The sequence below is a fragment of the Petaurus breviceps genome, unplaced genomic scaffold (assembly GCF_028583685.1).
Source record: "Petaurus breviceps papuanus isolate PSGF00001 unplaced genomic scaffold, PetGlider_PUasm1.0 76, whole genome shotgun sequence".
In the NCBI taxonomy this organism is placed as follows: Eukaryota; Metazoa; Chordata; class Mammalia; order Diprotodontia; family Petauridae; genus Petaurus; species Petaurus breviceps.
Genome location: NW_027186473.1, coordinates 735,462 through 749,317, shown reverse-complemented (window position 1 = coordinate 749,317; position 13,856 = coordinate 735,462). Strand labels below are relative to the sequence as shown.

At 39.7% G+C, this 13,856-nt stretch overlaps 1 protein-coding gene across 8 annotated transcripts in view; it reads left to right on the top strand.

Moving 5' to 3' along the window:
* APBB2 (amyloid beta precursor protein binding family B member 2) overlaps window positions 1-13,856 on the top strand; it is a 420,856-nt gene that overhangs the window by 307,808 nt on the left and 99,192 nt on the right. For all 8 annotated transcript variants that reach the window (XM_069105116.1, XM_069105115.1, XM_069105114.1 and 5 more), the window contains one exon: window positions 10,627-10,773. In XM_069105116.1, coding sequence (XP_068961217.1) covers window positions 10,627-10,773 — 147 coding nt within the window. The remainder of the gene's footprint in view (window positions 1-10,626; window positions 10,774-13,856) is intronic.

The window sequence follows — 13,856 nt, the reverse complement described above, 5'->3', positions numbered from 1 at the left end:
AGAAAGGAAAGGGAGAAAGTTTAACATTCTACTAGAGCAGAACTGTAGTATTCCCCAGCTTTGGCACAAAAAATCCAGCAGCCTCTTTGGTTTTTTTCTGGCTTTATGGCACTAGAGGGATAAAGGAAAATAAAGAGCTATTCTGGAAACTGAAGATTTTTAGTCATTTTGTGTTTGCTTACATAGCTCTCTCCATAAGGTATGATAAATAGGTTTACAGTCACCCTGAATGGAAACAGGAAGCTGAAGAGAATTCAATATTGTATCTAGCTAAAGGGCTACCTTACTTCCTTTCAGAGGAACTTTCCTTGTGCATGCAGCTCACGCTGCTCTGGTTCAAACCCAAGTTCTAGAAATTGGCAACATGTTTAGTAACTGACTACGTATTCCAACCGGGGCATATAGTCCAGGGACCCACTGAGCACCTTAGAAAGAGGAATGACATGAATTTGGAATGTTCTCCTCAGTACAAGAATGGCATGGGGAAAGAGCAATGACAGACTTTTGAAGGCCTGACATTTTCATTTGGTGATGAACTTGACTTTTAAATCCCTGAAGACATCCTTGTGAAACGAGGCCAGGGCCATAATCTGTGCATGTCAGAGAAAGAAATGAAAGCATTTTCCTGCTTTATAATGGCATCAGATTCTTTTCTTTTCCCCTGTTAAATAAATATGATTTGATTCCCTCTAACCGATGGAAAGTTGAGGAATTTCTATATATGGAAATTTGCTAAAATGGATGATTATTGGGCTACCTACTTATAATTAATACATTTTAACAGTTATCAATCAACAGACATTTATTAAGGGCTTGCTGTGTGTCAGATGTTGCATACTAGGTAAGGAGAATAGAAAGGCAAAATGAAACAGTCCCTGTCCTCAAGATTTAGTGATTGATAATATATTTTTGGACTTAGCTCCTACATGTAGAGTCAATTAGGTAGCCCAATGGCTAGAGCACTGCTTCTGGACTCAGGAAGACCTGAATTCACATCAGACACTTACTAGCTGTGTGACCCTGGATAAGCCACATAACCTGTGGCTGCCTCAGTTTCCTCAGCTGTAAAATGGGGATAATATTTCCCAGAGTTGTGAGGACCAAAAGAGATCATAATTGTAAAGTACTTAGCATTGGTACACAGTAAGTGCTTATTAAATGTTTCCTTCCTTCCTAACCCTTATCTGAGCCTCAGCCGACATCCTTTATGTAACCAGAAGAAAAATGTGTACTTGATTTCTCCTTGCAACAGTGGGGGTGTTTACCCTTCCTCACCCTGAGCCATACACATCACTCTACCTTTGCTAACAGTAGAGAGATTGGAGTGTAGCCCTTCTGAGTTCCAAGTCTGTTTCCTACATAGAAAAGGGTTGATTTTGTGACTATGATTTTGTAAACTATGTAGAGATTTTTTTAAACTCTTCTCTGGTAAAAACCATTTGATAAATACTATAATGATCTGTGTTGGGATTGCAAAGTTAGAAGGTTTGTCTTTTTCTTTTTGCTTATCAGCTTTGGCTAATTTCCACTTAAGAGTCTGATTTGTGAAGGATGAAGGCTACAGCTCAAAACTCAATTAAGTATATTTTAATTGGGCAGTTAGGTGGCACAGTGGACAGAGTGCTAGGCCTGGAGTCAGGAAGACTCTTCTTGAGTTCAGACCTGGCCTCAGTCACTTACTAGTTGTGTGACCCTAGGCAAGTCACTTAACCTTGTTTTCCTCAGTTTCCTCATCTGTAAAATGAGCTGGAGAAAGAAATGGCAAACCACTGCAGTATCTTTGTCAAGAAAACCCCAAATGGGGTTACAAAGAATTGGAAATGACTGAACAACAAAAATATTTCAATTAACTGTATAAAACAGCCATCTTTGGGGTCAGGTTCTGGCTCTGCAGCTTAATACACATTTACCTCTGGACCTCAGTTTCCTCTTTTGTAAAATGAAAAGACTATACAAAATGCCCTGGGACATCACTTACAGCTCTTGATTGGCAGTCCTATAATCCTCTTTCTATATTATATTCCCAGCTGATTATAACCTTCTGATAATTATCTAAGGATTTGCATGGAATTTTGTCCTTTTGTGTCAGTTTTCTCATTTGGTCTTCCCAGTAACCCTGGTTTTTTTGTTTTGTCTTTGTCCCCTCAGCACCTAGGATAGTACTTTGCAAAAAGTAGGTAGGTAATGAATGTTTATGGAACTGAATGGGGAGGGTAGGTACTATTAACCCCATTTTGTCAATGAGGTAATGAGCTCATTGTGGTTAATTTGTGGTTAACACAGCTACAAAGGAGAATGTTTGAAATATAGGCTTTTGACTATATATAGTCTTCTTCTTAATGAATCCTTAACAGATGAAATGAATTCAAGCCTTTTTGCTTTATTTTCCTTAATCTTCTCCCTCATGGTAAAAAAACACATTAGATGTCAGCCCATTGTGCAGTTACACTTGAATTGCCCAAGTCCAAAGATAATTGGTAGGGGAAAAGCATAACTAAATGGCACTAGTAGATTCAGACATAATCATACTGCCAAACTGGGAACTCCCGCAGGGCTCTGTACCTAGTCTTCAGCATGGCTGCCCATTATGTTACAGGCAGTTTGAGGGAAAACAGCATGAACAGATGTACAGTAGCCCATTGAGGTCAATGTAGTCATGATGCCTTTGGTTTCTTAGGAAGCAGGGAGACAAGGGAGGGGAGGGGAGGGTCCTTACCACAGAGGTCATTAGCATAGTAAATAATTAATCAGGTTTATTCTTCTTCAGCTTGATTTGAGAATTAGGTCAACCTGAGTTTGAGATCCCCCATGGACCTCCCTGCTAGGTGCTTCTAGTTATGCTGGAGCTTAGACAAAAAGCTGATCTATCTATGTAAGTCCAATAAGTGGTCTGCCCACCTCATAGAGCTTTGTGTGCATCAACAATGATCTATCATATGTGTGCCATAAATATCCCACATCACCCAGACCATCTCTTCATCTCTAACTTTGAATTGCTAGCCACAGGCTCTGGAGAAACACTTTTCAGGAAGTAGCTTCTCCTTTGATGAGACATGGCAATCCTCTGATCCAAAGCACTAGACTCAGAGGAGCCCGTCCTCTAATTAAAAATGAGTTTTCACTCTTAAAGTACATGCTACTTTCCCATGTATTGCAGAGACTTAAGGACAAAGGGCTGTCTTTGACTCTGCATTCTAGTCTTCCTTGTATAGGTGTCTATTTAGGAATTTAGGAATGATCACAGAGTTGGGCAGCTTGGTAATAAGTTTAACCTAAAAACGCTGATTTGTGCCTGTTTAAAACCCCCCAGCAAATTGAGGACCAAAAATATTAAAAATCTAGGATCCCATTTTTATAATACCATTCATGACTTGATTTTATATAGTATAATATATATATATATGTAACATATATATATATAATTTTATATAGTATAATAATAGCTGGTATTTATATAGTTCCTACTAGGTGGCATAGTGCATAAAGTGCTTTGCCTGGAGTCAGAAAGACTCGTCTTCCTGAATTCAAATCTGGCCTCAGATATTTACTAGTTATGTGACCCTAGGCAAGTCACTTAACCCTGTTTGCCTCAGTTTCCTCATCTGTAAAATGAATTGGAGAAGGAAATGGCAAAGTACTCCATTATCTTTGCCAAGAAAACCCCAGATCGGGTCACGGAGAGTCAGACAGGACTGAAATGACCAAACAACAACAACAAAAGCACTTCTATAGTTCCTATGTGCCAGTCACTGTGCTGGGCACTTTACGGTATCTCATTTGATCCTCACAACAATCTGGGAGGTCGAGGCCATTATTATCCATGTTTTACAGGTCAAGAAACTGAGAGAGATTAAATAACTTGGCCCAGGGTCACACAGCTAGTAAGTGTCTGAAGCTGGATTTGAACTCAGGTCTTCAAACCCCAGGTCTAGAACTCTATCCACTGTACTGTCTAGTTGACTATACACAAAATCTACCTATCTGACTTAGCAATATCCATGCACGTTCTCTCAAATGAATAATTCCAAACTCTTCTGTTCAGCATTTAAAGTCCTTCACAATTTGAGAACTTAGCTTTCTAGACCAATTTCACATTGCTCCCTCTTTCTCCACAGGCTATCCAAACTGGTCTGCTTGCTTTCCCCAGATGTCCCCTCTCACACCTGCCTCTGTGCACTGTGTCTACCCAGAATGCTTTATCTTCTCTCTCTTGAAGTCTCCAGCTGTTTTCAAGGCATCGGCTTCCCTGGCTTTGCCTCCTGGAGCATTTGCTGATCTCTCTCCCCGGGTGTCAAAGCTCGCCCACACCTCTTCCCTTGAGTACTTTGTATAGTTTTTATTGTTGCTTTTCTGGGTACATCTTTTTTTTTCCTTCTCCTTACCACTACCTTCTATGTCTTTCTCTTTGTAATCCCAGTACCTGGAATGTCACAAACAACAACAGCAACCTCTATAACTTCAAAGATAATAGTAATTAGCATTTCTATAGCTTTGAGGTTTTTGATGCACTTTCCCCTCATTTGTTGGCTGTCCTATGAGGCAGACCTGTAATAAATGCTTGTTGAATTGCTTTAAATTAAAGAAAGTAAAGCCTACACGTTTAATCATAATGGTTATTGTATTGCATAGTAATTAGAAATAAATTGTAAGCAGCTCCTTCAAATGACTGTAATTAGTGTTCCTTTTATGGACCCAGGTCAGATTTGAGCTTTTCTCTTCATACTGTTTTCAATCTAGGTAACTAGAATCAGTTTTCCCTTAAACCTCAGACGATTAAACCATCATCGATTAAACGATCATCATCATCATCATCATAATCACCACACGCAAATACCATTTTTACTCTTGAAAAGACTTGCTGCCCTACACCTGGAGCTCTCATGCTGAGGCTTCCTATCACCTGTCTATAATCTCCAATATTTACCCAGTCCTTTTCCCTGCTATTCTCCCGCTCTTGGACACACGCAGACATCAAGGGATCAGTCCTAGAATACCTACCCCTGCACTGGGCTTTTCCATGCTCCCAATGCTGAAAGGTTTGAGGCAAACAGAAGCCCCAGAACACGAGGCTGGGATTTGTTTGCCTAGAGTTCCAGAGTGTGATTACTCCCCTGCAGCAGAGGAGCTAAGACCCAGGCAAGGAGCTCTGTATCCCTGGCCTCTGGAAGTCTTGGGGCAAGGGAGTCAGGATTAGGGGACAGGCACTCTGGAAGACAACCCCCAGGGCCTCTTGCCCCTCTGGCTTCCAAATACTACAGCACCTAAGAGGGGGCTCATATGATGTCAGGGGAAAGAGAGAGTCCCCTCCTTGTTGCTGCCTAAAAGTCTTTTGGCTTTTAAAGACTTTCATTCCTAAATTAGAGATAAAAGGCTTAAAATGAAAATACATAGGAGTTAACAAAGTGGCATTTACACTTTTTATAGAACTTAATATCAATCTGATTATTTTTTATAGGAATTTGGGATTAGACTGCTGAAGGGTAATAGCTCTCTGGAGGGATCCAGCTGCTGAGGGGGTAAAGAGAGACAGGATACCCTGAAATACTGTCTTAACGATTTTTTCCCTGGACCAGCTCTAATTGTCTTCACCTTTGGCTGGACAAATAACCTGTGGGTCTTTGTGTGCTGACACTACCTTGCTCTATAATGTGGGGGTGGTAGGAGGAGGAGTAGAAAGAGAGCTCCTCCCTGCCTCAGTCTCCTCATCTGTAAAATGTAAATGTTAATACCCTACTTACCTCAAGATCAAAGGGGTGTTTATTATCTGTTAGGTCAAGCCATGGGTTTGCATGCAGACTTTCTCTATCCCACCCACCCGTCAAATTTGGTCATAACATATCACCTCCAGCCTTTCTGAAGCATCAGGAAAACCACATGATCCCCAGATCTGTGGCTCAGTCTGAGACCCTCCTAAGGACAGACCTACATGGTGCTATGTTTCTCTGATTTAAATGTGGCAGTGTGCTGTCTCTTCAGCACAGTACTCATCTTCAGAAGCTAATCTTGAATGTGTATTTTGAGATGTTCCTGCATTATCGCTTGAGAATATAGCTTTTTTTGACACAGGAGGGCAGCACTGAACAATTCATTTTTCCTTTTTGAGTTCAGCTTTCTGTTATAAGAAATAGTGCAGTGTAATAGATTCCTTTTTATTTGACCAAGCAGGGTAGTGATGAGGTTTTTCAGATCAGTGAAAAGTCAGAATAGGAGCCCAGAAAAAGGAAACTTTTCTTATCATCTCATTTGTGTGTGTCTATATCAATTAAAAAGAGAAAGCAGCATCCAGCCTAGGCACCATACTGTCCCTTGTGGCCCAGCCCTTCTGTAAGTACATTCAAACAATTTGTTTTCTAGGCTAAAGTGGAATATATTGTGCTTTCAAGACAAAACACAAATCCTCTGAAATCATAGCCTCTTCTCAGAACAATGTGGAGTGCATCATAGATGAGCTGGAAGGGAATCATAGACATAACATTCCAATACCTTCATTTTACAAATAAGAACATTGAAGGCCAGTTAAGGAATTTTCTCAAAGTTAACCTTAAAGTGCTATATAAATACTATTATTATTAATAAGAAGTAGAGTCAAGATTTCAAGCTAGGTTCTCTGCCTTTCAATCCCAGACTCTTTCCATATCCTCTCCTGGCATAACAGTGATTTATCACATCTTATATATTGCATCTTTATTAAATACGCATCTTGTTTAGGAAGAAAAATTATTCTGATTCTAAATGAGGTTTTATTTTAAAAAGCTAATGAAATCAATTAGGGGCAGGGCAGAGAATGAGAAGCCAATGTCCTTTTTAATTTTCTTTATCAATCAGTTCTTTTGAGCAGAGCTAGGATTAGGCGTAGGCAGCAACATGGGACACAACCAGGTAGTGGCAAAGAAAGCACTTTTTAATATCCATTTTCATAAATGCATAAATTTTTATGCCAGAAAATTCTGTTCTCCATGGCAAATAGTTTTGAAGGGAGGGCAAATGAAACAGTGTTACACTGAAGTTTCCAAACTTTAGATCAACACTGCCCTACATACAGAGGTTTTGGTTAAGAAGGATCTAGTGTTGTTTGGTCAGTATGCTGAACAAAACTTCCATCCAGTCTACAGAGCTGCACGGAGCATGTTTGGTTGTCCCTTTTAACATTTCACACCATATTTATCACAACATACTAACTCCTCTTCTTTCCTTTACCCTTCCCACTTCAGAGAGCCAAATCACCTTCATGTTATATTATGGAAAACTATTGAAAATCCATTGGTACAGAGAGAGTGATGATATGGAATAGTGATGTGTCTTCTAAAAGCTCCTAATTCAAGGCCACAAATTGACAAAATTATGAAAATCCCCAAATAGATCTTCCGAGAATTGTGGGGAAAGGAACTTGACCTCTCACATGTATCAAGGGTGAGAAAAAACTGATGGACAGCCCCAGTGCTCCGCTGTTAGCCATACATTGGAACCTGAGATCCAGACAGGTTAAGTATGCTGCCAGTGGCCGCATGGCTAATAAACATAAGAGCCAGGACTTAAACCCCAGGTCCTACTGATTTAAAGTCCATTGCTTATTTACATTATCTCACCATCGAGTGAGGTAACGTATGGAAAGCACTTTGCAAACCTTTGCTGTTGTTCAGTCATATCCTACTCTCTGTGACCCCATTTGGGTTTTTCTTCACAAAAATATTGGAGCAGTTTGCCATTTCCTCCTCCAGCTCATTTTGGAAAACTTAAGCTGCTATGTTAGTGCCAGCTGTCACTATACCAGACATGTCAAACTCCAGTAGAAGCAGGCCACTAACCCACACATAAGGATCCCATCGGGGACTTATTTGATGCAGAAAACCACATGTTAACATTATCTGTGTTCTTTTGAGTTTTTATTTATTTTGTTAAACATTCTTCAATTACATTTTAATCTACTACCAACATCATCTGTGTTCTTTTGAATTTTTATTTATTTTGTTAAATATTCCTCAAGAACAATTTAATCTGGTGCCTGAATGGGCATGCAGCCACATGTTTGACATGGTCCAATGCTTCATATTGCCTCTAATTTGAAAATCTAAAGCAGTGCACCTAGGAAGGCTTTATGGAAGATTTGGACAAGGTCAGCATCTTTGGAGGGAATTTTTACCTTGACTAGACCATAGATCTTAACCCTCATCTTCACTGTGATATAAGACAATGCCACAGGCTTACCATAGAGTCAGAATTTCAGAACTATCACTCCTTAGAGATGAAGTCCCATATTTTAACCTGAGGCCCAGAGAAAGGAGTCACTTTTTCCTACTATTGAAATAGTTTGGGGTATTGTGAATGCTCCTGATATCTAACTTTGAAATAGACCAAAATTGGAAGTGGTTGAAAGGCAGTGTTGAAATAGTAGGTGAGAAAGGAATTTCAAATGTGCTTTGTATGATATTATTGACTTGAAAATGTGGTAGTAGGAGGTTGAAGGTAGTCAAGACATGGAAAGATAAAAATTATAGGAATTTAAATTCTACAGTGGACAAAGTCTTTTTTTTATCATCATGGCAAGGTATGTATCATGTTAATACATGGCATATCTAAATACACACATGTAGTAATTTTACAAGTGTTCTGGGTTACATTATTCAGTTAGTGAGGCAAGAAAGGAAGGTTTTAAAATAAACAGCCCTATAAAATTCACCCAAATTAGTCCCAAGAGGGCAAACTATAAACTGTGAGCCACAGGGTAAACTTTCTGTTTATATTTTTTGCATGTGGACAACAACATCTTGATTCACTATATGTATATATATTCCAGGCCACTACAAATGTTTTGGGACTTGGAGTCTTTCCCTCCAAAATGTAGACTGGCTAGTGATACTAATAGCTATAGTCCTTTATCACAAATACATTTTAACACAGACAAGATAAGACATGAGATACCTTAGGAGTAGGCAAGAATAGTTGGGATACATGGAATTGTACAGGGGAAACTGAGTATAAGCCTGGGTGAAAGGGCAAGCAATTAAGGATACAATTAGAGAAATTGACGGAACTTCAGTTTGATAATCTTCAGTCTTTAGCAAGAGCAGGAAGGAAGTCATGGTTCCTAAGAGGCTGTCCTCTGAACTTGGTACAGAAAGGTTAAACCAAAGCTGTTTTCACTCCTCCTCTTTGGGTATGAGGATACCTGGGTCTTTTGTCCTTCACATACTGGGTAGTAGCTTTGCATGCGTCCTGGGGTGGTAATGATCTAGGCTAGGACTGTTGGTTTTATAGTTTGGGGCAGGATGTTACTCAGAAGTGCCAACTGAATTTTTCCTTTTCTGTTGTCACAGGCAGGGAGACATACCAGGAATTAGTCCAAGAGCATAGAACCTACAGCCTCAAGGCCACATGTGGCCTTCTAAGTCCTTGGGTATGGCCTTTTGACTGAGTCCAAGTGTTACAGAACAAATCCTTTTATTAAGGGGATTTGTTCTATGAAGTTTGGATTCAGTCAAAGGGCCTCACTTAAGGACCTAGAGAAGTCACAGGTTCCCCACTCTTCACGTAGCCATTGAAGCCCTTCCCTGTAGAAGTTTCTAAGGAGAAGATTTTAGTATGAATGTTTCCAGAACTGGAGTGTTCCAGAAAAGGGGACCAGGTGCCTGGCAATATAGGAGAGGGCTTTTCTAGAGCAAAGACATCCTGACACACATGAGCCATATGGATATCATAATACCAAGGAGTTTTTTAATTCTTAGGGTATGCATATATGTAACTCATAAACTGTATAAGAGAATCCTATAAACAATAGAACACAGCAGTAATTTTTGCAGTTATCAGAATTTTTTCTTTTTATCTTCTTTGTAAAAGGCATCATATCTTTAAAAAACACACACAGTAATGGCATTTTCTGTCAAATGAGTGCTCTGGTTAAACAGCATTCTGCTTTCCAGTGTGATGATTAATATATTGTGTGTTTATTTATTTTTGTTATGCTGCATCTCCACATGACATCTTAGAAGGAAAAGAGACTACCTGGGCAGATCAGAGAATGTGTAAGCACTCACTACATTTCTTTAACTTGCTTACTAAAATTCACTTTGCTAAACATTTAGAAAATGGGATTTGTCATACTCTTGATCTGAACTAGCAGGCAAGGTGTTCTGACTTCCACAGTTTGAAGGCAGAATAAGCATTTTAGAATGTAGCTTCCCTGATGATAGGCTCTGGAATTCAGGTATTAGTGCAGTAGGAGTAGTTTATGAATTGCCTATACTGACATTCACTCTTTTTCACTTGCTGATATGGTGACATTCTAGGAAATATTTTGCCTGTGTGGTTTTTAAAAAAATCTTTGGGTAGCTAGGTAGAGCAGTGAATAGAGCACTGGCCCTGGAGTCTGGCAGACCTGAGTTCAAATTCAGCCCCAGACACTTAACACTTACTAGCCATGTGACCTTGGGCAAGTCACTTAACCCCAATTGCCCTTCATTCCCATCTCAAAAAAAAAAAATTCCTAAGGCTTAAATTGATAAAAATTCTTATTATTACATACAAAATAAGTAGAGAAAAAAAACCTAAATGCCAATTTGTCAGTTGGAGTTTTAGAGCAAATAAGTTTTGTCCATCTGTTGACACATGTGATTCTTTGCTGTCTTCCAGTGCTTTGCTGTCCGATCTCTGGGATGGGTAGAAATGGCCGAAGAAGACCTTGCCCCTGGTAAGAGCAGCGTGGCTGTGAATAACTGTATCCGACAGCTTTCATACTGCAAAAATGACATCCGAGACACAGTCGGCATTTGGGGAGAGGTGAGATCTCTTCACAGAAGAAGTTTCCAAAGCCTTCTTTTTAACCCCAGGCTTCCAGAAGGCAGAATAATAATGCTGCATGCTTCACTAACATCTCTAGGGATTTTCAAAGCATTTCTCACATGGCATTTATAGGAAATCCTTGAAAGATCCTGTTCTCAGTGCTTGCCTCCAATGATTAGCTCATGCTATGTCTATGTATTTTGTCTGCTCTGTCATATTCAGGCCCCACTCAAGGTGAGAGGGCTGACAGTTCCTAGAGACATAAAAACCTCCTCCTTTTCTATAATTCCTTTCACTATCTTATTCAGGCAGCTGGGCAGCACAGTGATTACAGCCCTTGGCACATGTCAGGAAGACCTGAGTTCAAATCCAACCCCAGATACTTAATAACTGTGTGGCCATGGGCAAGTCACTTAACCTCAGTTTGCCTCAGTTTCCTCAACTGTAGAATGGGAATAACAATAGCACCTACTTCCAAGGATTGTTGTGGGGATCAAATAAGATTATATTTGCAAAGTGCTCAGCACAGTGCCTGGCACTTTATAAGTACTATATAAAGGCTTATTCTCTTCCCCCTTCCTTTCCTGTCGTTTTTCAGACCTTGCCTTAATGTTCTTTCTTAAATTCAGCTCCTTCAGAAACCACATTTTAAGTCACTGGTTGGTACTATTTTAGAAAGGAGATTAATAAATAACATAATCTTAAAGTTTTATGAAGTGACACAGAATAATTTTTTTTTTAAGTCAGGCTCCTTTCCCTTTTTTCTTTTTTCCTTCCCTTTCCCTTTTCCTCATGTTGCTCTGGCAAAATAGAGTAAGACTTAAGAGCACTCCCAACATTCTTGTGTTTTGGCCATAGATTATGTATTCTGCTGTCCCTCTCCATGGTGCTAGCAGTGAAGAAACTCCATTTCTGTTGGGATTATCTAAAAAGAGGCATGCCCTGTTAAAACATCAGCATCAAATCTAGAGGAAAGTTTTCATCTTTCATCTTGAGACAATAATCTTTCCCTTAAAACCAGAAAGTAAAAATCTTATCATTAGATATTGAGACTAACAGAAAAAAAAAATCTGTTAATTGATTTAGAGGCAATGGTATGGAGTTTTTTTTTACACAAATATTTACAATAAACAAGCAACCCCCTCCCCTACTATTTCTACTTAGTACATAGTGAAATGTGTGTGTATGTGTGGTGTGTGTGTTCAAAAGACGAGAGGTATGGAAGGAGTACAGTCCAGGCACGGGAGAGGGAAGGCACTGAGGAAGGAGAGTTCAGGGAGTGTGTGCTCATTTGTGCTGGTCTATTCCCAGGACAGTTAGAGATATCAGCCAAGGTTTATTACCAAGGTGTATGGATATATTCAGTGCATCCTAGGCTGCAGTCAATCTTCACCTAGCATTGTGGGGTTTCAGTGCTTTGGGGAAACTCCACATTTTTTAGGAGGTCTGTGGAATGTAGATGGGGTATGGAGGGTGAGGGATTAAAATCAGGGAATGATGGATCTTGATGCTGGTGCTGAGTAAAATCTTTGAATATCATAACCACGTGCCTGCCCTAGGGGGATTCCCTGTTATTCTCTATATGAGGATATCATTGCCAAAGCATATCTATTTTTCAAATGATCAAATATGTGCAGATATAACATCGCTGTCATGATTGTATTATCTAAAAAAGGATTAGAGAGTTAGATGGGCACTGTAACAGATCTCAGAAGAAATGGAGAACACTTTGTTCATACTAGAATTGTAAATTGCTATATCCAAAGTGGGTAGCACATTGTGATATATTCACAAAATTGTGTTCAATTAACATCTGTTGCCTTTATCTTCAATATTGGTGTGATTTATATTGTCTAAATGGACTTACCCCCTTGTGAATGAAGCCCCTGTTTCAGCAAACATTTGGTGATTAGAGATTGACACTCTTATTTTAATTGTTTGTGTCCTTCATTGCCACCTGCGTAAAGGCTAACTGTAGTGGCATTAGCAACATCATCCAATCTTTGAGCTGCTCACCAGCTAGCCCTCAATTCTGCCCAGGAGACCTTTGATTCCATTCCAGTTGACTCTCTGCCATATTCCCTATAGCAACTACATCAAACCTTTTAAGGTTCTGAGTCCCCAACGCTTCCTCTATTGCCTCATTCTCAGCCTGTGGCTTACTCTTCCACTTTGCTGTGAACATTCAACAAATACACCAGTGAACATTTATTAAGCACCTCCTGTAAGCTAATTACCATGCCAAGTGCTGGCATGGTGAAACACAGATAAAAAATTACAATCTATGCCCATGAAGAAGTGTGATGCAAGATAGAACGTAACAAGAGTGATCCACACAAAATGCTCAAAGGTCATTGGAGGAAGGAGATAGTGCTTTAGCTGGGGGGATCAGGGAAGCCTTCCTGGAGAAGGTAGCAACTTAGCTGAGCTTTAGAGAAAAATGATTTTAAGTAGCAAAGATGAGGAGAAAGAGCTCTCTGTCTTTACACTTCGATCTTTCCATTTGGAATCATGATCCCCAAGTTCAAGTTCCATCCCAGACACTCACTGCCAGACCATAGGCAGGATCTTTCACCTCTCAATGCCTCATTTTCCCCATCTCTAAAATGGAGATAATAAGTACACCACCCACATGCTAGGGTTGTTGTGAGGAAAGCGGTTTGACAATCTTGATGTACTATGTCATGATAACAACAACCATAGTTATAATAATCATAAATAGCAGCTAATATTTGTATGACATTTTAAGGTTTGCAAAGCATTTTGCATACATTATCTCATTTGTTCTTTGCAACAAGCCTGTGAGGCAAGTGCTCTTATTATCTGCCACGCCTGAGTTGTAGTTAATTACTCCTTAATTACGCCTTCCCCTCTCCATTTGTTCTTCCCCTTCTCTTCCTCATCTTTCTCTTGCATCATCAGTCTTTTTCCACTGGCTCCCTTACTCTCTTTGCTTATAAACATTGTTAGAATGCTAACGTTCTGAAAAAAAAACTTTTGCTCGGCTTTGTGGCCCCCTTCTTCTGTGATCCCTCTTTCCCTTTACCACCATTGATTTATGACTAAATCCCATGGTCTTT